This window comes from Schistocerca cancellata, chromosome 2, assembly GCF_023864275.1.
Source record: "Schistocerca cancellata isolate TAMUIC-IGC-003103 chromosome 2, iqSchCanc2.1, whole genome shotgun sequence".
Taxonomy (NCBI): domain Eukaryota; kingdom Metazoa; phylum Arthropoda; class Insecta; order Orthoptera; family Acrididae; genus Schistocerca; species Schistocerca cancellata.
The window spans coordinates 526,999,118-527,025,901 of record NC_064627.1 but is presented as its reverse complement, the minus strand read 5'-3'; the positions used below and the strand labels follow the sequence as shown (position 1 = coordinate 527,025,901).

Below are 26,784 nucleotides of genomic sequence, written 5' to 3'. Positions count from 1 at the left end.
TACTTGCACGAAAGAATTTATTACAAGAATTACCATACACATTTGAGTTCAAGATGTGGAAACAGTAATCTTAGGAAAATCCTATATAAACTAGGAAGATCCCGCAGAAAAATTAACACGAGGAAAATATTGATTAGGGTCACTAGCAACTTAATGCCGAAAATCTACTAAAAGTACTTCAAAAGGTGCTGCTATCAAAACCAAAACTGTATACTCTGGCAATATAAAGTAAACTACTGTAGCTGGGCAATAATTTGTGTCTGACAGATCACTTCCTCAAATTTAAAAGATCACACATGAATTATCTGACTGGCATGGACACGAGGGGATGCGAATAATTACCCCAATCTATTGCAGACCTGCTGTCAAAGCATGCTGTTGACATCATTTAACGGCTGAGCAATGGGTCATTTACCTTTTGCAGAATGCAGTGATAACCTCAGCGGCAGTCGGCTGTTGCGTGTGTCGCCTCTCGTACCTGTCGATCTGACAGAAAAACTATGCTGGAGTCTGACTGAATTTAACAGTCTAAAACTTCCGAAGCTAAGACAAATGGCTTTGTACACTCGTCAAGGCTGAATGACGTGCACGATGTTGCCCTCAAAAATTCTCAGAAAGATGTTGACTGTAACAGCTCTTCTCGTGTCCACCGGTATGAACAAACGAGAAATCCAGCACTCGAATCAACAAAGTGTTCACTGAAAAATATCTCTCTCAGTATCACCACAGAGCATTAAGTGCTCCGTGCAAAGCACACCATCTCCAGACAGAGACAGTGGCCTCAATTATCCCTACGTAATTGTCTACATTGTCGCTAAATTCCCCACCGTACAGCAGCTCCGGTTCTTTCCACGACTGGTCCCGGCCAATGGGCGTGCTTCTTACACAATGCATCGTCGCTTACTCGACCAATAAGAATATCCAAAACAAACTTCTGTGTATGCTGGTTTCTTCCTGTCCAACCAGCGATCGCGATTCCCTTCTTGCGTTAAAAGCACAATGAGGCTAGGGGCTTAGCATGTGAAGCACACGCACTGTCCACAGCTGTGTCATGAATTTCATTGTTTAGTGAAGACACGTGACGCTGCATTTTGTGTCCACTAGTTGGCCTTCCTGCAGCGAGGGTTGCTCTCTTATAGTCCGCTAAATGGATTTCCCTGTCACACTTCTGCGTTGTCACTTCAGTTCCACTTTACTACCAAAATACTACGTATTTATCTGCTTGCTAATGAGGCAGGAATTGTTAGTACCTTTTTTATGCAAGCCATGTCTGTTCTTATTGCACCTCGTACTAAACAAATTACCTAACTGAGTTCAAAGTGTGACTTGTGACAAATCAAACGATTGGGTTAACTAATAGAATGGACCTAACATGTTAGGTGGTAAATATTACCCTGCCATCTTACAATGTCACAAGAACCAACATGAATGATGTTAACTCATGTATGATAAAATCCAGTTGGCAGCACTTTCTTATTGTTGTTGATACTTTCCCATACTTTCTTATTGTTCCTGATAATTTTTGATGAGAAAACATCAAATGCCTTTTTAAAATGAAACTTTTATTTAAAACACCACAATAGTACGGCTGTATTGGTAGAATACGTCAAAACCATCAAAGCACAAGGAACACCACTCTGAAGCGAATTCAAGAAGTTTCTATAACGACAACTGTCAACCCCCAAAGGTGATCAATGCGTATGTATAACAATACTGAATCCCGCAAAGTTTTATATATACGATGAAGTAGACACAATATCAGCAAGTTCCTTGATCATCTGTAACTTTGGAACCACATATGTGATCTGAAAGCTCCACTTGCAGCACATACTGCCTCCATTGAAGAGAGAACTGTAATTTACTTTCCCACATAACCGTGTCTTTAAGAAACTTGAGTGAAATGCCGCTTGTTGGTCTTGTGCCTCTGTCCCAGCCATGATCAGCCTCACTATAAGATTCAGTATTACAGTATTCATTCTTCTCAAACTTCATGTCCTTCAGTATCCATCCGTGTTTAAATGGTAAAGATAACTGTTTTGCATCCATCATACCATATTTCTCTTCACATATTCATAGTGATTTATGTGGGAAAAATTATCGAATTTGTTGACTTGTAAGCCCAGAAAGTAATCGTCCTTTTCTACTGTGGAAACGTTTACCCAATTGTTAAATAAATTTAGTTGTTGCATCAATAGAGCCCATACCCAATCCATCATCAGCTTAAAGCTGCAGTACCATGTTTTCACCATAGAATATACATGGATCTGAATAGCTCTCCCATGATTTACATTCAGTAAGAAATTTAACAAGACATTCATACCAGCATTTTGAGGCTTGCTTTAAAGCATACAGACTCTTCAGCAACTTATGTGTAGGTTCTGTGCCATCAGCAAAGCCCTTTGGTTGATACATGTAGATTTCTTCCTTCAAAATACAATTGAGAAATGCTGTCCTCACACCAAATTGACTTATATACCAATCATGTTGAATTGCAACATTGAGCAAGGCTCTAATCGTCTCAGATCGTGCTACAGGGCTAAATGTGTCAACACAATATATTCCAAAATCTTGAGTATATCCTTTTGTCACAAATCGAGTCTTATGTCGAATCACTTCATTATTTGCATTTAGTTTTCTAGCAACAACACATCGATTTTCCGTCATTTTATTTGTTTTAGTTTTGTAAAATAGTTTCCACATTTTAATTGTCTTCAGGAGCATTCATTTCTTCCTCCAGCGCTTTCTTCCACTCTTCAGAATTTTCTGACTACACTGCTTCTTTATAATTCTTTGGTTTCTTACAAAGAAGCACCTTGGATGCTGCGCTGAATCTCCATAGTGAGGGGACTGTTTCTTCAAATTTCGCCATTCAGGTAAGTTGTGGCTTCCTCTATCTTCATTTCTTGTTTCCAAGCTATTCTCTACTTGTTCCTCAGTGTCATACAAGTGGCTGACAATCTGTTCAACACTTGTAGCTACATCTTGGTCCATACAATCCCGTTGGCTATCCTCTTCAACAACATTTCACGTTCACTTTCTGTAACCGCTTTCTTTTCATCTACATCCCACATCAACAACCCATTTTAGTTTCTTGAGTAAGTGGTTGCTGTAATTGTTTCTGTTGAACTTTACATCTCTGCGAACGCGCGCGCGCCCACACAAACACACACACACAGATTTTTTCAGGAAAAGAACTGCTGTATCAACAGTGCTCATAATCATCCAGATATCTTTTTGAAGATTTAGCATCAAACTTCTACTGCGTAGGAATCGAAGTGTAGCACTGTGTTCCAAATATCGCTAAATTATTAAAACCACTTTATTTCTTCAAAACTTTCTCAACTGGAGTTTTACCTTTAATTTTCGTGGGGCCTGTTAGACTCAAAGTGTATGTCGCAGCCAAAATTGCCTCATCCCAAAACGCTTTTAGTAGGTATTCAACAGAGAAGAGCCAAGAACATGAAATCTATTTTATCACTCTGCTGTTGAGGAGTATGTGGTGCAGTAATAGAATGTTTTAGTCCAGTTGAATCAGCAAACTTATGTACATCTTTTTATAGAATTCCTTAAAATAGTCTGCACATAATTCTTCCACAGTAACACCATCTTCAGTTTTTATCATAGTAATGAACGGTGGTAGCTTTTGTTTAATTTCATCTTTGTGTTGCAAAAGCTACATTATTCTGGAACTGGAAAAATTATCCTTAAAATCAGCAAAGTATCGATGATCCTGCAAGTTATTTATTCCATTAGTCCAAAATATCTAGATAAACTGATTCTGCAGGTTTATAGTCTGTCGCCAAACGCTAGCTTATGATGTCTATCATACATGCACCCCTCACAGAGGCAACTACCAAACGTTGTCTCTAACTATGATCCTTCAAAAGCTGGTGCACATAGTGCCTATTTTTATGGCACATTTTATCGTTTCATCTCTGTAAGATGTCATCAGTTTCAGGAATAACACAAGACTTTTTTTTTCACGAACAGGCTTCACAGCCAAATGATAACGGTCATTTTCGTCCTTGGATGTAGCATATGCATCTGAGTATTGTTTAAAAAATTAAAATTTTGCCATTTTTTCTTTTATTTGATTTATTACTTTTTGGGCAACTTTCTTAGCAGAATGTAAGCTTCCCAATACATCTGCGCAAACTCAAATGTCATCAAAATATTGCTCTGTCTGTTTCTGTCCAATGATTATTTGTATATCAGTTCGACCTATACCATATGATTTAGTTTGTACACCATTTTTGGCACTATCCATCTTCCTTTGAGTTTCGAATGTTTCATATAAAGTGTACCAGCACGCTGATTTGCTATGTGATGTGTCGCACCATCGTCAATGTACCACTCATCACAGCCCAGTTTGTGTACATTCACAGAAAAATTGTTGCGTCTCATCATTAAAACATCTCCTTAATTTTTGAAGTGTCTGTGTGGCTACAGTTTCTTGAACTTCTCACTGATGTGCACTAGTTGGCAAGATGGCAGTCTTTTTCTTTTTGTCTAAGCCAGTACACTCATTTAATCGACATCCCTTTTACTTGCATTTAAAACAAATGACCTGTTTCATACTTTTTCTTAAGTGACCTTCTTTGCCACACGAAAAGCATTCTTTCTTTATTCTTTTTATAATGAGGTGTTTTTGATATATATTCTTCAGATTAAATTAGATTGCGCCTTTGTCACTGTTTGTTGTTCTTCATTTTCGACACCTTTACTATACCAACACTTCATCAATGATCTGTTATTCCCGGCTCATAATTTAAACACCGTTTTTGTATCTTACTCCACGTTTTCTCTACAGCAGGTATATCTTGCCATGTAACATAGATGTAATCGAAGTCATTGGGGAAAGTTTTCAAAAACTGTACACAAAGTTCTACCTAGTCGGTCGACTTGGCTAACAAAGAAAGTTGAGCTCGTACTTCCATCAATTTTGGCTAGATGGCCATATATACCACCAGCTGCTTCCCACACAATTTCATGGAATTTGTATCTAATGCAGCTTATCCCAAATCTGTCCCGCAGTCTTGCATTCTCCAACACAAAGTAAAGTAGAATTAGCCGTATCCTTGCCGTGGTCCATTTCGCAAGATCTGTTTAGTAATTTTGCTCACTTTCTTTTGCCTTGATCAGCTTACCATTTACAACGTCAGATTTCGTCGCCCTTTAAAAGAGATCTCACTGTGATTCACCAGGTTCCCCAATTTTGTTCGCCAGTGAGTTTTACAAATTGTCGTTTTCGTCGACAACTGTGTCACCTTTTGTATGTCGATAACGTCGAGCTATCGGGTTCAACTGTCACACTTCATGAAAACTTCAGTAACCGCGCAAGTCTGCAACCATTTTCATAAAATATGAAATGCAGTTTTAAAACGAAACATTTATTTGAAGCACCACGAAAGTACTACGATGCTGGAAGAATACCTTAAAACCACACGGCACGAACAACACCACTTAAAGTAAACACAAGACATTGCTGTAACAAGAACTAACAACCTTTAAAAATTAATAATGTATGTATATATAACAACATTGAATAAACATTGATACTTTCAATTTTTCACTCACATCAAATTCCGTAAAAATACTACAAAGAGCCAACTTAGATTACAAATAATAAAAATTAGACTGCATTGTGTTATGAATTTGTGCTTTGTTGTGTAAGATGTTATTTAGCCTCAGTACAACAGCTGAATTTTTAAATCTCATAAGTTCTGTTTACGCTCTTCTGCTTTATGTACCAGCATGCTCTTGAACTTATTTTGTTACGTGCCTTACAACGCAAAAAATTGTTAATATTACTTCTAAATTGTTAATGAAAATGTTCGGATGTTACTTTGCAGAGAAATAACTGCCTCGACTGCATAAATTTCACATTTGTCGACAGAAGAAGAATACATGGCAGGGTAGTTACAAGGTGAAGGGAGAGGGAATGGTGGATCCAGAAAATGTGTTTTCCCTTCCTTATGTTTTAAAGATGGAGTTATCTTAAATGTATTGTTTTTATTGGAGAGCGGAACAAAATTTATTAATCGTCATAGGGATAGCCCGCACAGGAACCCTGGAATATTTGAATAGGAAGCATCACAGCCAAGAGGGCTGCAAATGGCTGCAACATACATTGCGGCAAGGGTAATGCATTGGTGAGGAATCAAAATTGCAAAAAAGTGAATAGACGAAAAAACTCAATATGTTGAAACATTCTGCATTGTCACTATACATTTGGCTCCTTCCAAATATTGGTACCCTAAGCTGAAGCCTAATCCGTCAGTGTGTAGAGATAGATGTGGATAGTAAAAATAACAATCTTTTACTCACATAATATAATTAACTGCTTTAAGGAGGTAGTGGTACAGTAGGTTATAACTCAACTTGAAGTAACTTATATCTAATTTGTTATGACTGAAGACGTATTTCGCTGATATTTTTACTTTGCAGATATGATTTTGAACGACTGAGCAACAACATGGGAAGAGTAGAAAGACTACTTCACTGGGATAAACCTATTGAAGAAGCTTATTTTCCTAAACTTGATAACATACTTGCGAGTAGAGTCTGGCCTTCACGTCTGAAAAATGCTAAACTTCAAGTAAGAAATTTATTTCATATACAGCTTGCATATTATTAACTTGAATGTGATTAGAATCATAATTGCTTATGGAAGATCTGTAAAACATCAGGATATCAATCGAGAAACGGATGGACTCATGATTGACATTCAAGACTTGCAACGATATCAAGAAAGAATCTATGAAGCTATTCATCAGCGGGCAGCTGTAAACGTGAGTAACATCTTTCATGTGTAACTTGTAACAATTGACTGGGTCAGCTGAAAAAGACCTGCTTCGTTTGTCTTCTCTTCTTTTTGCTTTCTAAAATGGGAGAATATGTGAAGTTAATGATTGATTGCGTTTGTATAGCATCCAACTTATAGAAGTATTGGCAATTTTTGTCTCGGTATCTAGACACGTCTGTTTAATGATTTTTCTGAAGTTTCGCCAGCACGAATAGCTAGCTTGGCCCAAGTCAGAAAAATCAATAAACGCGGAAGGCCCCGAGACAAATGTCAATAGGTAATACGTCAACAAATGCCCACGAAACCCTCAAAATGATCTATATTCGTATAAACTATACTTCGGTTGCAAAGACGAATACGTTTTGTGGTTATACAAACACGAACACGCTACGTATATTTGTCTGTGCGAGAAATACGCTTCTTTTAAATTCATTCTGTCGTATTGCAATATATCCTGCTGTTGTGCCTTATTGCGAGTCATGATGTACACCAATTTTACTGGAGTCTTTCAAAGCTGTATTATAAGTTACCGGTAGTTGAAATAATTGGGATTCGTGGTATGAATACCAACTTACCCTTTTCTTTATCGGTGAAGTTTTGCAGATCTGTATGCAATTCAAAAATACGCGAAAAATTTAGCGACAGTAGGTGAAGTTATGAAAAAGAGTTGGATTATGTCGCGGATTCTTGGAATGTTACTGCCAAAACTTCATCACTTCCATATTGCGTGGGATAATGTAGCAGCTTCCGACAAAATTCTCAACGATGTTTTATTGAGAGTTAACTATTTTTCTATGTCTTGTTATTATATGTTATGCAAGGTGCTGTTGTATACGTTCCATATATTTTCTAATAATGCTTTATGTAACAATTACTCTTTGCTAAGTCATTGTCTGTTCTTTCTTGTGCAAGCGTATTTTAAGTGACCCTAAAGTGTACTCCTGTAAGCATAGCAAAATAGTTACTTACCTTTAAAGCACAAATTTATCAAGAGGTTGTGGGTTCAGATACACGCAAGTAGAAAGCTGGTTACGTAACTATTCGTCAGGTACTATAAAGGAGTACACCAAGTCAGAGGGGTGTTGCATATCAGCAAATAGTAGGAAGTGGCGTCAACCGGCAAGTTAGTTGCAGTGAATGAAAGTCGCCAAATTATTTTGTTGATCGTCAGTCAAAAGACAGTCTGAAAAGTCGGTTACGTGCTTTCACAGATTGTAAATTTGTCTATTATCAGTGGTTTTTATTAAGTGACAACTGGAACTTTTGCTAGAGGATCATTACGGAAAAGGCAATTACTTCTCTTGGTGATTTGGTCTGGGCTTGGCATTAAAGTCGAAAAGTTGTATTCATTAGTAACCGGACAGGAAGTTAACCTGACAGGAGGAAAAACTGAATAAAATATAAAGTCTTGGATTGAGGCCCAAATTTTATAGGTTCGAGTGTAAGCAGCAATACAGCCAGGAAAATAGCCAACTGCAAATCTGTTACTCAAGTGCTTAAAAAATTAGAAACGCTAAATAGCAAGAAATCAGATTCAACGAGTTAAGTTTTGCAGATCTGTATGCAATTCAAGAATACGCGAAAAATTTAGCGACAGTAGGTGAAGTTATGAAAAAGAGTTGGATTATGTCGCGGATTCTTGGAATGTTAATGCCAAAACTTCATCACTTCCGTATTGCGTGGGATAATGTAGCAGCTTCCGACAAAATTCTCGACACATTATTTGAACATTTGCGTCTGGAAATAAATGAGACAGAACAACGTAACATATTCCAAAATGTTTTCATCTCGTAAGAATATCAACACCTTGTCAAAATAAGTCAGCAGGAAACGTTTACAGTTCAGTGTTTCAAACGAGGCAAAAACCGGCCCCCAAAGAAAGGAATAAATCATGAGCCAAATATTTAGCATATTGAAGAGTCAATTATTCATGTAACAACTGCAATCAAAAGCGTCATTTTTCCGGAATGTCCAGATTTAACATTAGACCGAAATGACACTAACGAATAACCCGACAGCAAAGAATCGAAGGTTTCAAACGAAAAGCACTAGTCGAAATGCGACTGTGGAATCTGTGGGGCAATTAGAAAGTAATTTAATGTGACTCTACAGTAATTACGGAGAACTTACAGGTCATGGAAGTTACATAGTGCCTTTAGGGACAACAGCAGACATACAGATACACGTCAGAGACGCCGTATAACATTCCCCCACATCCTCCACACCGTGGTCTACCTCTATGGGTGTAAGCAGCTGGACAGGCCTGATGAGGCGTCTTCTACCGGCTGTGACAACTGCTTATGGTAGAAGGACGACGTCACCGACTTGGGTTCACGCAACAACTGCAAACAAAATGGTCATTTTGCCATGGAGTGAATAATTGTCTCTACAATATGCTAAATATTTGTCTCAGTATTTATTTCTACAATGTTTCTTTGCATGCCCGTATTTGTCGCATTTGAGACATTGAACAGTAGACTTTTCCTGCTGACTTGCTTTGACAAAGTGTTTATATTGTTCTGAAATGAAAGCATTTTGGGAAAAGTCTGACGGTTCTGTCTCATTTAAGCTATCTTCTTTCAGACGCAAACGTTGAAATAGTGTGTCGAGAATTTTATCGGACACTGCTACGTTATCCCGTGAAGTACGGAAGTGATGAAATGTTGGTGGTAACATTCCGAGAACTCGCTACGAATTCAGCTGTCTTTAACATCTTCACCATCTACGGCTATATCTCCCACTATTCTTTAATCTGCATAGAATTTTTAAGCGCTGACTTACGAGTATCGTATTTCTAACTAATGAAATTTCTCTGCAGACCTACACTAGTTAAATCTGATTTCTTACCGTATAGCGTTTCTTATTTTTTAAGCATTTGACTAACAGATTTGCAGTGTGCTATTTTGCTGGCTATATTGATACTGTCATTCAAACCTATAAAATTTGAAATGACTTAATTCTTTGCTGGATGGTTTTCCGCTTGTGTCATTTCTGTCTAATGTTACATTTGCATATTACCGACTTGGGTCGTCGGCGACGTTCCATTTGCGCATTTGACTTGGTGAAATAGTGGAACAGCATAGTATACTCTTCGCTCCGGTACTACCAGAAATCCTAAGCTGTTTTCTAACAAAGTCTAAATTCGCTCGTCAGATCTGTTAGAACTGGTGGATGCGGTCCTCTTGGTAATGTCATGAGTCTGTTCCTAACGAGGAAATATGGTGGTGGTGGGGCGAGGGCAGCACTTCGTCTTCATATTGGTTTGTTGGCTTCGAGTTGTGGGCACAGCCTGTAGCTGTTTCTCACCCATGCTGCCGAGCGTCCGGATAGCTTTTAGTTGAACCCAGTCTCTCCCTGCTTCCATCTCACCAACCTATACGCGGAGCTATAAACTTCCACGTTATGCCTTGCTGTGCAAGATATTGGTGGGCCTTATCAGCAGAGCTGGCCGTCCACAATTCCATTACCTTTTTGTTGGCTGCTTGGAATGTTTAGACATTGCCACTATAAATGGTGTGTAGAACACCGTGTCTGCTAATAAAACTTGGTAGTGCCAAGGAAAATCGATTCGTTGATGCAATGCGTATTTGCTCTAGGCGAACGGCTCTAGTCACAGCATAGGTGAACAGTAAAATATGGCACTTATTTGTGGTACTTACTACGTCTTTGGCGTACAACAGCACTGCAAAATCAGCATCAGTGACTTGGAAGGGTTTGTGCGATGTCACCCAGTCGTTTGATAGTGGAGTTTCCATTCCTCGACCGGCATCGTCGCGCGTTATTTTACGTGAAAGGCAGCGATGAGCAGCCTTCTTACCGTAATAACTGCAGTATTCCCCACAGAATCGATGGGTTAAAGAGAGCCATACTCAGTGGCCTCACACGTCTAGCGCCCGAGTGGACAAGCATATTCTTCACTTGGCCGTGCAGGATCGTACAGCCTCGTCAAGTACCTTGAGTCAGGAAACGAGCCTGCTTGCAGCAAGACAAGTATCAACACAGAGGGTGCGACGACGTGTGGAGCACTGACTGCGAAACGACCATTGTTGCGGACTCCTTCGAATAGCGTCACCATGAGAGTATACGCGTGTCGTGGTTCCGAGTAGGACGAATGTAGCCAGGTTGCATTTGTCATCATTATACGCGCCCAGCACCTGGTGTGATGATATGACCTGTCATTGGGTATACACTGCTGGTTCACATGACCGGTAGTTTGAACACCAGTAGTTACATTTCTGACATGTTAAGGTCAGTGGGTGTACACTATCTTCGAGGTCTCTCTCTTGTTATCTTTTAACACGATTACGTACGACCGCATGATGTGCATGCTGTGCTAAACAACAACTATACAGAGGGCGTTCGATGACTGGCTTGGCCAATACGTTGATCATGTTCCCAGCATCTCTCACTGACTGAAACATCCGGTCGTGGGATGACGACAGACTGGCACGCAACAACTCCCTGGGCACTACGACTATTGAAGCCTGCCGTAGAGCGGAATCAGCGTGGAATGACGTAACTGTATGTAACATGCAAGCTCTCCTCGACATGATGCCCAGCCGGGATAAAAGCTCTGTTGCTACCAGACGTGCCAGCTTTCTGTACTAAATTTCGTACTCTGTATACCACCAAACACATGCAAATTTAATCATGTACTCTTTCTGCTACTATGTATAGCCGTAATAACCTAAATTTCGTTATTTATTACCGTGGTGTCGCAGTTTTAGTGGGCAGTAGTGTATTTATTTTTACAAGATGTGAGATCGCCGCGAATTAAGACAGTGATCAGGAAGTAGAGAATTTGTTTCTTTGATTGTAGTTCACGAACACAAAAATTGTTGTTAGGCTATCGATTTCGGTCGACAGGTTTTATGCTCATCGACTATAAACAAAGTGTATTTATTAGTCCAGTGCCGAATGATGAAAATGAGATTGTGAGATAGCTTCTGTGATATAAAAAGTCGTAATATGGTGTCAGAATGAAGGAACTACTAATGATAAAGTTTGCTAATGACCAAAGCAAAATCCTTAAATTGACAAGGTTTACATGGTAAGCCGTTGCGAATCGGAAAAAAACTGAAAGAAAAGTCTACGTTAACGTTTCAACAGATCGGTATGATTTTTCTTGGAAAATATGTGCATTGCTTTTTTTGGGGGCATCAGTCTTCTGACTGGTTTCGTGCGGCCCGCCAAGAATTCCTCTCCTGTGCTAGCCTCTTCATCTCAGAGTAGCACTTGCAGCCTTCGTCCTCAATTATTTGCTTGATCTATTCCAATCTCTGTCTTCCTCTACAGTTTTTGCCCTCTACAGCTCCCTCTAGTACGATGGAGGACATTCCCTGATGTCTTAACATATGTCCTATCGTCCTGTCCCTTCTTCTTGTCAGCGTTTTCCACATATTCCTTTCCTCTCCGATTCTGCGCAGAACCTCCTCATTCCTTACCTTATAATTCCATCTAATTTTCAACATTCGCCTGTAGCACCCTAAGGGGAAAAAACGAAAAGGAACGACGCACCACGAAGAAATATCCGAATGGGATGGAAATCGATAAATGTGATGTGCATGTAGAGACAAACAAATGATTAAAATTTCAGAAAAACTGGACGATTTGTTCAAGAGAAAGAGCTTCACAAACTGAGAAAGTCAATAACGTATTGTTCTGCCTCTGGCCCTTAAGCAAACAGTTATTCGGCTTGGCATTGATTGACAGAGTTGTTGGATGTCCTCCTGAGGGATATCGTGCCAAATTCTGTTCAATTGGCGCATAAGATCGTCAAAATGTCAGCATGGTTGGAGGACCCTACCAGTAATGCTCCAAACGTTCTCAGTTCGGCAGAGATCTGGCGAACTTGCTTTCAAGACAGTCTTTGGCAAGCATGAAGACAGGCAGTAGAAATTCTCGCCGTGTGCGGGCGGGCATTGTGTCGTTGAAATGCAAGACCACGATGAATCGTCATTAAGGACAACAAAATTGGGCGTTGAATATCGTCGAGGTACGGCTTGGCTGTAAGGATGCCGCGGGAGACAACCAAAGGGTCCTGCTATGAAGTGAAATGGTACCCCAGACTATCACTCCTGGCTGTCGAGTCACCTGGTTGGCTACAGTCAAGCTGGTATCCCACCGCTGTCAGCCATGTTTCCAGATACGTGTTCGCTGGTCATCGGGGTCATTTCGAAGAGGGGCTCATCGCTGAAGACAATTCTACTCCAGTCAATCAAACTGTAGAATGTTATTATCTTGCTCAGTTTGTAACGCTCTTTCTCGTGAATAAATCATCCAGTTTTTCTGAAATCATAATCATTTGTTTGTCTGTAAAAGAACATCGTATTTATCGATTTCCGTCTCATTCGGATGATTTCTTGATGGTCTGGCGTTTCTTTTTTTTGTTTTTTTTGTTTTTGAGTGTGCATGCAGACACATTAAACAGTGTTTAGGGGGTGATACGTAGAACGTTTTACTTTATGCATGATTTTTTTCCTTTCTAAATTTAAAAGAAAATAAAGAAACAACTCCATTTTTCGCCTACAGCAGAGCTGACTTTCTCATTGCTAAAAAAGGTTATTAAACGAAAATTGTTTCATCAATTCATGTTTGTATTCAGGCCAAGGGTTTGCTGATTTTTTTGTCTACGTTTTGTAAGACCTAAGCCATGTTTCGTTTTCAGATATTTGGCCTGGGAAGAACACTCAATAGAACAAAAATTCAAGTTCTCATAGCACTTTTACACTGCAGAGGAAGACAAAGCGAACACTACAGTAAAAACTAAGAAGACAGAAAAACACTACAGTAAAATGAGTTAATGATCAACAGGTACAACGCACAACAGAGAATAATGTAACAATCCTCAGTCGAAACACTGTACTTTGACGTGGTTACTGTCGCTGCGGGAACCGTTCAGCGCAGCGTCGTTGTGTCGCTCTTCCATCGCATTTAGCGACCCCATACACGAGGTGCATGTCAGCAAACTCAGTCAGTATACCTGTCCAAACAGCTGCGTCAACAGCAGGCACCGTGAGCGAATGGAAGCAAGAGACACAGCGCATAGGCCTACCGTCGATATTTAAACTGTTGTTCGCAATTTTCTGTGTAATACGAGGGCGGTTGTAGCCTCTCCCCGATGTTATTCAATCTGTATATTGAGCAAGCAGTAAAGGAAACAAAAGAAAAATTCGGAATAGGTATTAAAATCCATGGAGAAGAAATAAAAACTTTGAGGTTCGCCGATGACATTGTAATTCTGTCAGAGACAGCAAAGGACTTGGAAGAGCAGTTGAATGCAATTGACAGTGTCTTGAAAGGACGATATAAGACGAACATCAACAAAAGCGAAACGAGGATAATGGAATGTAGTCGAATTAAATCGGGTGATGTCGAGGGAATTAGATTAGGAAATGGGACACTTAAATTAGTAAAGGAGTTTTGCTATTTGGGGAGCAAAATAATTGATGATGGTCGAAGTAGAGAAGATATAAAATGTAGACTGCCAATGACAAGGAAAGCGTTTCTGAAGAAGAGAAATTTGTTAACATCGAGTATAGATTTAAGTGTCAGGAAGTCGTTTCTGAAAGTATTTGTATGGAGTGTAGCCATGTATGGAAATGAAACATGGACGATAAATAGTTTGGACAAGAAGAGAATAGAAGCTTTCGAAATGTGGTGCTACAGAAGAATGCTGAAGATTAGATGGGTAGATCACATAACTTATAATGAAGTATTGAATAGAATTGGGGGGAAGAGGAGTATGTGGCACAACTTGACAAAAAGAAGGGACCGGTTAGTAGGACATGTTTTGAGGCATCAAGGGATCACAAATTTAGCATTGGAGGGCAGCGTGGAGGGTAAAAATCATAGAGGGAGAGCAAGAGATGAATACACTAAGCAGATTCAGAAGGATGTGGGTTGCAGTAAGTACTGGAGGATGAAGAAGCTTGCACAGGATAGGGTAGCATGGAGAGCTGCATCAAACCAGTCTCAGGACTGAAGACAACAACAACAACAACGAGGGGGGACCTAAAAGAAACCGGACTCCGAGGGCGCTGCCACTCGTAGACGTAGTGCACGGTTCTCACGCTAGACGGTGTTAGCAGAGACCTTCATAAAACAGCTGTGCAGACGGCGTCAGGGTAGAGCTGAACGTGCAAGCGTGGTATTGTGTTTCTTTGACTGTTGGCGGGCTACCTCTGCGAAGTCGTTATGGCAACTTTAAAAGAACAAAGAGTGTGTGTGAAATTTTGTTTCCTGCTTAATAAAACTGCAACGGGGACACACCAAATGCTTCAGGAAGCTTTCCAGGAGGACGCTACGAGCCGCCCGCACAGGTTTTCGAGTGGTTTGGGCGCTTTAAACGTGGTGAGATGTGTGTTGAAGACCAAGCTCGTTCTGGACGCCCTTCAACATCGCGAAATGAGGAGAACATTGAAAAGATCCGCCAAAAGATCAACGAGGATAGTCGCCAAACGATCGACCAAATTTCAGCAGAGACAGGAATTAGTTGGAGCTCGTGCCAGCGGATTTTGAGTGAGGATTTCCACATGAGACGTGTTGCTGCTAAATTTGTTCTGCGCCTTCTCACACATGAGCAAAAAAACCATCTGCATGTGCATGTGTCAGGACTTGAAAACAGAGATTGCACGTGATTCAAACTTCTTGATCAAAGTCCGTACAGGGGATGAGAGTTTGTGTTACGGGTATGACCCAGAAACCAAGCAAGCGTCAAGCCAGTGTAGGACTCCCAACTCTCCCACACCAAAAAATCAAGGCAAGTGAGGTCAAATGTGAAGACGATGATCATTGTTTTTTTTTATGTTCGTGGAATTGTGCACCGGGAATTCGTACCCCCTGGCCAGAATGTTAACCAGCACTTTTATTTGGATGTTTTAAGGCGTCTGCGAGAGGATGTGAGGAGGAAACGCTCGGAACTTTGGCGATCAGGTGGCTGGTTTGTGCATCACGACAACTCTCCAGCACACAGGGTCTTACGAGTGACCCACTATTTCGCATCTCAGAGGTGGTCTGTCGTTCCCCACGCTCCGTATTCGCCGGACCTAGCCCCGTGCGACTTTTTCCTGTTTCCATGAATGAAAAAAAAAACGTTAAAAGGGGAGCGTTATGACGATGTGGAGGCGGCAAAAACAGCTTCGCAAAGGTCACTGGACAATATCAGACTTGAAGAGTTCCAAACATGCTTCCAACAACGGGAAAAGAGACTTGACAAGTGCATCGCGTGTAATGGAGAGTATTTTGAAGGTGACTGAAGTAATTTTGTAAAAAGGTTCATCAATAAATTTTTTATGACCACAATCCGAATGAAACGCAGTAACTCTGTAACGGGCAGGCGGAGACCGTGGTTCCCTACACCAAAGTGCACAGAAGATGTCTATCGGGTGCATGCTCATCATCGGCAGCATGTTGTCCATGATGTCCCGGGAGAATTGGCAATATAAGGGATATGACAGCAACCATAATTAGAAGCAAAAATGTGTAGTATACGTTGGCTCTAAAATGCATACCTTGAGCCCTTCTCCATCTACAGTACTGTGAAATAAACTTTTTCTGCTGCAAGGTCTTTGCTTTCCATATTTTGGGAGGAGGTGAGAAAAAGGTAAAGTTCCGCGTTCTGGTCCTGAACGAGCTAACCAATCCCGAGGTACCACCGTGTCATCCTCTGACAATGGCGTCACTGGATCTGGTATGGACGACCATGTGGTCAGCACACCACTCTCCCAGTTGCTGTCGGGTTTCTTGTCGTTGGAACCGCTACAGATCGATCGAGTAGCTCCTTAACTGACCTCGCGAGGCTGAGTGCACCCCGTATCAGTCCTCCCACGAAGGAAATATCACTGGTAGTTCTGGGAACCGAATCCATGCATTTTAGATCCCATGTTTACTAGACCTTTTTTGCTTCGAACGATCGTTTCTGTCATTATCCTGAATATTGGCCACACTTCCTGGGGTAGACTGTATACTGCTTTCTTAGCACAGGCCAATATGTCATTTAATTACCTAATTATATGACAATTACAATGAAAATATTGATTTTGGAAATTATGCACTTGTTAATGTAGGTCTCTAGATGTTTAGCACAACGAGATTCAGAAGTGTATGATATCTAAAATTAGTATGTTAACTCAAACCTTCATATAATTATATAGTTATATGTTTTTGGGAAATGTCCTTTGCACGTGTTCATGAATTAGTATATGACGTGCTGCTGATGACGGACATGCGCCAATAAAAGTTATGTATACTGCTTTCTAAATATTGTTCGTTGTGTTTCTATGTGCATACAGTCTTTTCTAGATGAAATGTACATTGATGTTTTGAAACATAGTATTTCTACGGTACTTCGCCTGTTCTTTTAGTTTGTCAGCAGTGTGTAAACTTTACCAAACGAAGTTTGTGGGTAGCTTTGAGTATGAATACTACTTTCGTCATTAATAAACTCGACTGACATTGTTAGTTCCTTCTCAGTGACAATGTTTCCGACGTTTTGTAAGACTGACGCTTGCCATAATGTTACATCCACGGTCTATACTGGAGAGAGTGACTGACATTTTGCTGGAGCCCCGTGTGAAGTGATCACACCATCGCACCATCATTTGATCCTGACATCTCCTTTCCTCTGACGCCCAGTGGAAACCAGCTAGCCGAGTATACGATACACGGAGCGCACAACGCGAAATAAAGAACATCAGATCACGTGATGAAAATGTTTCGGCTCGAAGGCGAAATATCGCGCTAATTTGTCATTGACACACTCACAGACGCATTGCAGAGGTTACGTAGCACGTTTCGACATATTGGGGATTTCCTTCCAGTTCCAAACGCGTAAGGAGTGCAGGAGGAATGACTGTTTGAATACCGCTGAGCGACCTGCCAAAAGTCTAATATTGTCTTCAAAATGTCTACTTGAACGATACGTTGGGGCTCCTTGGAAGTCTAGAAATGGGCTTTACCAGAATAATTTGCACGTATCTTCAAAGCCGCCTCCTTCAATTTACTTCAAGAACCCGTCAACTCAGATTCTTCAGTATTTCCGTAACATCCGAGCTACCCGAGATTTCTCATATTCTGTATTGTTTCACGTGAACTAATTCTTGACTCATACAGAACTTTTGCAAAGGATGGTTCTCACTAGCTGTTTCCAAATACGCATGGAACAGATAAAGGTCCTGCCAGAGGTAATAAGGACCAAATATTTACAAAGACACACAGAGACAAAGACTCAGTCCTGTTATGCCATGATGCTACGGACTATGGGATGGATGGCATTTACGGTAACAGATCTGAGGCAAAAAGTTAGTGTTTGTTATTTACTGTCATCACCATTGATATTGATTTGATTTGATTAATGCAGGGAGAGAAAAATAACAGTGGTCGTAACCCACTGTTTCCCGCACCGAAGCTGAGTTCGTTGTGTGGTTCTGCTCTGTGTGCTTCTACTGAAGTCAACTGGTAGCCTTAAGAATCAGTACGATAGCATTTACTAGTTCCTTATTAGACAAGATTTCTCCAGGCTCTACCGACCCGAATATTCTGTGTCTTTTCCCCTCCAGAGCTCTGTATTGGAACATCAGATGTGGTGCAGTTTCATTCTCCGCACCACAAAGTCTACACATAGGCGCTTCCTCCTCTATACCCATCGCGTGTAGTATTTTCTTAAATTCCTCATGTTCAGTGATGCTGTTAGAGGCAGAGTGAAAAGGGGATGCAGTAATATGCTTGATCCTATTTCGGGTCCAAAACCGTTGAAAACCAGTAGATGCACACTGTAGTCCATTTTCAGTGACAAGTAAGTGATCATGGGGCTCCTTTAATAGAGAAAACAGTGACCAACGCCTTTACTAAATGGTTCAAATGGATCTGAGCACTATGGGACTCAACTGCTGTGGTCATAAGTCACCTAGAACTTAGAACTACTTAAACCTAACTAACCTAAGGACATCACACACATCCATGCCCGAGGCAGGATTCGAACCTGCGACCGTAGCAGTCGTGCGGTTCCAGACTGTAGCGCCTTTAACCGCTCGGCCACTCTGGCCGGCAACGCCTTTACTGTATTCTTAATTGTGGCTTGTTGCATTACAATGATGTATGCAAAATGAAAATACATTTCTATTAAAAACAGCCACATGGCACCATGGGATGCATCCACAGAATTGACAAGCACTCGGTCCAGGGGCTGGCTAGGCATTGGCTTGGGTTACTGCTGGCTGCTGCAACTGACAAGCTTGGCAGTTCTGAATCATACACACAACATCCTCAGTGCAGTAAACTCGTCCTGGTGCTCTTTGGGCTATGCAAACACACTGTGAATCGTTTGAAAAGCTGCATTGTTCTGCTGGTAGTCGCCATCGTGCCGAGCAAAACCAAACTGAAGGTAGGCGTGGACATGGTCCCAAAGGATAGATGCATTCTTGTTTTGATCCATTGTGCCTTCCAGAATGATGAGATCACTCAGAGAATGCCATGAAAACATTCCATGGACTATAACGCTCTCTCCTCTTGCCTGGATGCTTCTGACGATTGTTGGAATGTGTTTGCTTGCAGATATTTCACACTTTTCTCACCAATGTCCATCCGTCCAATGGAGCATAAAAAGTGATTCATGAGTTCTACCATCAGTTTAAACTGTTTCCTGTGCAAGTTCAGCATTACAGAACTTCGTTCGAAACATGACTTCAGCATTATTAGCTTACCATGTTTTCGTTTCTGGATCGTAGTCTAATATTCTACTTGCTACCCCCTGATGCAGCTACGTAGTTTTGATTTTACCGTCACCTAAGTGATGGTTAAGAAAGGTTCCGTTCCAATAAAAGGAGTCATCGCACCTATCCTGGCCAATCTATCCCAGGGGCTTCATAGCATTCTGCAACGCTCTTCGAGCTTGTTGCAGGGGCTGATAAAGATTTCACAGATGCTTGGTTATCTCAATAAACGCAGAAGCTACGACCCTTGTGGCACCTACTCAATTCTCCTTCGTGCACACTTCGACAGCAGATATTTCCGCCTGGAAGGATGCGGTCAGCTTCCCTAAAGAGACTGCTCTCTCTACCCAGAATACTGAGGCCTTTATCTGATTTAAAACCGTCAGTAAACCAGACTGTGTCTCCTGAACGTTGTCGTGGTTCGTTCTTCCACTGATCCCTCCTTCTAACGGTTACTCTGAAAGGTTTATAGAAGCAGCTGGAAGTTATTGTATGTTCAGCAGGCATTTACCTGATCATTGCTATTCTTACCACACTCACTATATTGGTGTGAGATTCTGGATATCCTAAACGAATGCAGTTGTTTCCAGTTTTTAACGTATATGTCCAAACCGTTGCCATGATTGTGATTCAAAAGCGTAATGGGGTCATGTTCAGCATGGGATCCATACCAACAGTGCGTGTTATGCTAATTTTGCATATTACAGCTAATCAGGTCAGTCTCTGCACCTTGCTAAGCTCCTTACAACTAGCAGCCACTTTCTGTCTACTTTATTCCACCATATTGTAGCCCCATAATTTATCACTGGTCTTAATGTGATGGTGTCTATCCAGTACATAACCCCATTTTTACCACAGGCCCTTCTAGTGCTTATAAGAGCACTTTTTGCTTTGGAACATATATTTTTAATATGAGGGGACCATGACAGTGTCGCATCTTGCTTCATCCCAGGCACTTCGCTACCCCCCTTACCGAGGAGCTTGAGATTCCAGTACGTGAGCTGGATTCGTTTTCTCGTAAATGGTACTACAACAGTTTTCTTAGGACTCAACATTAGAGCCTATTTTCTGCACAAGTTTTCCACAACGCCTAGGGCACATTATACCATTGTTCTAATAGTACTACAAATTTACCAAGCATTATAATGAGTAAATCGCCTGCGTATCCTTGGCAAAAGTGGCCCCTAATATTTAATTCTTCAATGACTTCATTCACCACTAGGTTCCACAGTAGTGGCGACGAAAGCTCGTAGACACCCCCTGATGGTGTTCATCGCCATTTCCTCATTCCTCATGGTGGATTCTACCTTTCTTCTACTTACAAGGGAAACATCCCATCGCAGCCTCCTCAGCTTTAGTGGTAACATGGCCCAGTGGATAGCCCGTCAAAAACTGAGCACAGACAAGCATGAAAACAGGAGGAAGGTGTGATAAGAAGCAAAATAGAAACAGTGAACGGTCAAAGCTAAGTAAGTGCAGTATTGAGCGAATCTCAACAGCAGTGGCGTCGTGGTTAATGCTGGTACGGTAGCCCAGCGTGTTCTGTGAGAGGGTTAGCTCCCCTCTGTAATAAAAAAAGAAAAAAACTGAGTGAATGTATCAACGGTGAACTTGAGCGGTTGTCATGGGACGTCCGCCTTGAACAAATGCAACGATCAATGACGTACAAACTCAGACAAAAAAAAAAAAAAAGTGGTCACGGTGTTCGACTGTGTAGCGGTCGAGACGTGTTCCTCACAACACTATGAACTGTCCGTCCGGTCATTGAAATGTTTGTTCTTTTTCTGTAATATTGGCAGTTCTTATGCCATACAATGGTTGTAGAATATGAGTCATGTGGTAAGAATACGTTACTGTCGCAAGTAAACGAGTAGCATAGTGAAAGTAGGCGAGATACCATATAGAAGTCTCACAGAAATGACACCAACAAATAAACGGGTGTGGACTGTGTTATAAAAAAGGAATTCAAGAGTCAAACTGACAAAACGGCACGCAACCTCAAAAACGTTAGAAACATATGTTTTGACAGAGCACAGAGAAACAGTGTAATAAAGACACTCTTGCGTTCATTTGTTGCAACTTACGTGATAAACTTACGTTTTCATCGTTTCCTTGGGAGTGATTACATTCACGATCATATGAACACCTAAGTCGAGCAGGAAGGACTATCTCACTCACTCACCAGGCGTACAAGTCAGGTGCTTCGATAAGAGATTCCTGTCATATGACACACGTACTGTCATTTATGCTGTGTGTGACACACCAGACGTGTTTCCCGGTGGAGGATTCGATTTACTTGTCGCATTGTCGTCAAACGTTGTCGGTTTCCTTTCGAAAGCCCCCCTTTCGGCTGTAATAGAGAATTTGTGCAGAATCAACTGCGATTATAGGTCCCTTCCTTACACCTCGCTATCGCAAACGGATGTCACACCACGACACAGACACAAATTTGAATTAAAAAAGAAAAAAAAAAAGGCACGAAGGAGGTTCGAATACTGCTCGCCCGCTTGACAGTCTAACACCGTGACAAGAAGTAAACCACAACAGCCTTGCAATGGAAGACTGTTCTATACTGCACTTCGTGTCCTTGTACCGCTCACTGTTTCTATTTTGCTTTCTTTTCGCGGGTCAGTAAACTTTCTTCCTGTTTTCATGCTTGATCTGTGTTCAGGTCTTGACGGGCTATCCACTGGGTCCCCTTACCACAAAATCTGACGGAGTGCGATGAGGTGGTTCCCTTATTAACAGGGTCTTAATCCACCTGCATATGGTGGTTTCACTGCCGTGCACCTCTGCAGCTCTAACCATGGATTCGTAGGTCAAATTAGTAAAAGCTGTCTCGATATCTAGGAAGACGCAGACAGCTATTTCTTGGAAGTGTAGAGGTTTCTTCCACCTTCCCAACCAGGTGATGAAGTGTTGTTTCAAATGACTTACCGTGTTGATAAGCGTGTTGGTTTATATGAAGAGTAACCTCAGTTAACTTCTTCCTAACATGCATATTAACCAGTTTTTCCGATGTTCTTAGAAGAAGGGTGGACAGACTAGTCGATCTTATATCCTTAACCTTGGTATGATCATTTCTTTCTGACTTCAGAAAGAAAACAACCCTCTCTGTCCTCGAAACATTAGGAATGATTTCTCTAGCTAGCCTGATCTTCAACAATCTACATCGAAATCTAATTAAGTCCTCTCCTGCTTGCTGCAGTAGATTTTGGTGGATACCGCATCGGCGTGGTGACTTGAATGGTGAAAGGTTCCCACAGGCCACAGGATTTTTTTGAAATCAACACTTTTTTGTCAGATTCTCAGTTTTCCATCGCCTGTGAACCAGTGCCTCTAGTTACTGGGTTCTGGTCTGTGTTATCTGCCGGAGTGAACTTAGGGAAATGAGTCTTCAGGTGCACATCTAAATTCTCTCTCGCTGACCTTATATACCCACCATCCTGCTTCTTTAGAGTACCTCCGGGTTAGCTGGTATTCTAATGATGCTTTCATGAAGTATGGCGCAACTAGTTGTGTCTTCCATTTCCTCATAGAACACCTTTCAGGAAGATAGCTTCACTTGCTTGATCGCAAGGTTGTATTTGACAAAGGCTTCCCTTTCTTCCTTGCAAGGCTAAACTGAATTCTTACCTACATTGTTGTGTCCTCTAAGTCTTTCGAGATGGCATGCTTCAATAAATTTTTTTCGGTTTTCAAGCCACGTTACTTCTGCTTAATAGGTGCAACGGCAGCGCCGAAGCGTTCCAGAGAAGACTGGAGTGACTCATGCGCGCAAAGCAAGTTGGGCAGTTCCTAGCAGCTATGGATTGCCGATGATACACAAGGAAAATGTTCCTCAAAAGCCTACAGTTAGCGCAATCAGCTTACCCATCTACAGATTACCAAAACATCTCGCACGGTTATTAGCATCCGAACTGGACACTGCGAACATCACGTTGTTGACTCGTAGGCATTTGTTGAGACCTCAGGAAAATAAAGATAGGCCAAAATGACGTAATGGTTATTCTGGATGTTGAGTCGTTTTTACTAGAGTGCTGGTACAAGACAAGTTGGATCTTTTGTCCTCACAGTTTCCATCCGATATCATCGAGCCTTTCTGCCATGACTTAGCAACGACGAACTTTCTTTGCCGCAAGGAATATTATGAGATGACGGATGGCATGACTATGGGATCCCCACTGTCTCCGGCTGACACGAACTTTTTCATGAAGCATTTTGAGAACGAAACTCTGAACCCTTCGAGGTTGCATCAGTCTTGCTTCAAAAAATAGTTCAAATGGCTCTGAGCAATATGGTTCTTAACATCTGAGGTCATCAGTCCTCTAGTCTTAGAACTACTTAAACCTAACTAACCTAAGGACATCACACACACCCATGCCCGAGGCAGGAGTCGAACCTGCGGCCGTAGCGGTCGCGCGGTTCCAGACTGAAGCGCCTAGAACCGCTCAGCCACAACGGCCGGCTAGTCTCGCTTCCTACGGTACGCTGACGACATCTTTGTGATATGATCTCATTATGAAAATGCATTGCAGAAGTTCGTTGACCACAAGAACGGTGCCCATTGCAACATTAGATTTATTATCGAGTTGAAGAGGGATGGTAAGCTTCTGTTCTTGGGTTTTTTAGTTGAACGGAAGGCAGGAGGCCGACTTCGTCATTCAGTGTCTCCACACTTCCTGGGAAGGGGTAGTACTATCCTCTTCAGGAAGGTAAGCTGAGGCCAATACAATTTCTCTCATGTTTCCTTCCTCATGTTGTTTCATTCTAACGGTCACAAGTCCCTGGAACATAATTCTTAAGAGTATTTTGGTCCTGTTAGTGCAACTACAAAAATGCTCAATTTTTTTCCCTTGGACATAAGTCTGCAATCGGCATTAATAAAGTCATTTCTTAATATAAATGCACATCATGGAGTTCTTGAGATTTCAAGCATAACTCAGCTCACTTCCAGTTCCTCCGAGGCGTGAAACGTCCCCTTTATACACATAACTTTTCTGGATCAGGGCCACGTCTATCTCCTGTCTTCGCAGAAAACGTCTAAGGGTGGCAGTTACCCCTTTACTGTGTTGCAGGTTTACCTGCAATACATGCAGCCGACAACTTGCCGCCATGGTCACTTCTAACGTCTTTGATCATTCTGATGGCAACCTGCGAGAATCCTAAGTACAATGTTAGGCCCTGTTCTCGCATTGCCGTCGGGGATTTTTCGCAGACTCAAAGGTTTGGCCGTCCGGCAGAACGTTTTGGTTTATTAACCCCCAATCCTCTGTCGAGACCTTCTGGTTCTGTGCCCTTATTTTCTCAGAGGAGGAGTATCCTTACGAAGTTTTGGTACCCAAGCTGATACCTTTGCGGTCTTGAAGAGGTCAGTCACTGTCTTGACCAACAGCTTCGCCTCCTCCCACGGAGATATCTTGAGCACCATCTCCTTAAGCCACTCCACTGTTCTCATCTCATCGCAGACAAAGTTAAGAGCAACTTTGTCCAAATAGACCCTCCTGTATTGTGGATATTTCTGTTGGAGAACCACCATCTTCAAAACCGAGACTGCTGTACTATAGCTCTCTTTCCCTATTTCCTCCTCGGCTTTTTCTGGATCCCTTTATCCTGCGAAGTGGGAGTATTAGACTCCTCCCTTGTTCTCTTTTTCCCTGTCTTACAGGCAGAAAGCGTCTGATTATTTCCTTCACTGTGAGACAGTCTTTTATTGGAAATCTTAGGTTCAACAACTTTTAATTCCTTCCTTTTATGTTTAGGTAGCCATTCTTTACTTGCCTTTTCTGTTTTTTCGTTGAGATATGTTCTCCTCTGAGCCCCAGACAAAGGATCTTGTTCTCTTTCAACTTCTCAATAACAGTTCCCACTTCTCTCAATGGTCTATAGCCTGATCCAGTTGCGGGAACTGCTTCTATTCGTTCCAATCCTGACAGTTCGATGTTTGTGGTCCCATCAAGTCCCTCAGTTTTTGTTTTGTTTTCTGCGTTCTCCATTTTGATCCTACGGGAATTGGAGAACTATTCAGTCGACACCACGGAATCGCACGCGGTGCAAGGCTAATTACTCATAGAGATCGCCTAGTATCTCTGAGGCTCCGTTAATGTCATTTCCTCCCATGTGGAACGCGCTGCTCGGCACGGATCGCATCTCACCTTGGGTTGGATATTTTGGGAAATGGGGAAGGATTGTGAGAGTGGACATGGGAGAGATGGGACGTTGTGGGACACCCTTCATCTGCTTCGGGCTGGGAGACCCTGCGAGCAGCTGGGCTACAGTTGGAATAGCCCTCAGCTCCACGTGAACACGTAAGCCTCTCCGCCTGCAAGATACGAACTGCGACAATGCAGTGTCCCCCAGGGGGTTATCACCCTTAGCCAATAGCGTACCTTTCCTCTTACAAATATATACGAGCAAAAGAAGCTACAAATTTTTATGTCATTTGTTCAGACACGTTGTCCCTGTTAACACCGCAAAAATATATTAAAATCGAGTTTACTCTTTATTTCACGGGGGACCTCACGTGGCTATAAATTTTATCCAAAGTTGTTGACACACAAAAAGTGCTTTGTAGAGGTATTTCGCACTTCTTCTTTCAGAAATGATTTAACAGAAGTTCGTAAGTTTAAAAGTTTAAACTTAGTCCACTTTTGAAAGTGGACTGACGGAATAAATCAGGGGAATAACAATAAAAGCGCTGTCAGATAAAAGCGTAAAACTGATTATTTCAAGGACTATTACTGGATTATGTGATTTATGGAGGAGTACTATTAACCTGAATGAAAAATTACTGTGCTATCGCAAGTCTTTTCTCAAACGTTACTGAGAAATATATTTTCTTACACAAAATATGCTGTAGCTAAAGTATGTAATAGTAGAAAATTAAAAAAAAAGTCTTTCTGAATATGCTTCATTGTCACAACTGATTTTGGAATTTGTGTACTGACTTATCAGCTACTACTCCATTGACTCATTCTTGTTGAGTATCAGTTCGCTTTGTGTAAGTATCTCTCTCTCTCTCTCTCTCTGTGTGGATAATTATACCTTTGTTGTTTTTGCAGGAGAATGGAGAATTAGTGCCTTTAACAGAAAGTAATGGCATTGAAATTTTAAGCCATCTGCTTCAGTCGACTGGTCTGTCTATCAATGAGCCTTATTATGGTGCTCTGAATAACGATGGGCATACTGTAATTGCCTTTATCCATGACCCTGATGGAAGACATTTGGTAAGTGTTCAGCTAAACAATTATAATCCGTTTTGATATTTCT

General features: G+C 41.4%; 1 protein-coding gene across 1 annotated transcript in view; it reads left to right on the top strand.

Moving 5' to 3' along the window:
- Positions 1-26,784, top strand: part of LOC126155928 (phenoloxidase 1-like) — a 171,414-nt gene that overhangs the window by 84,488 nt on the left and 60,142 nt on the right. Inside the window, exons 5-7 of the mRNA XM_049916266.1 lie at positions 6,448-6,598; positions 6,690-6,791; positions 26,577-26,741. Coding sequence (XP_049772223.1) covers positions 6,448-6,598; positions 6,690-6,791; positions 26,577-26,741 — 418 coding nt within the window. The remainder of the gene's footprint in view (positions 1-6,447; positions 6,599-6,689; positions 6,792-26,576; positions 26,742-26,784) is intronic.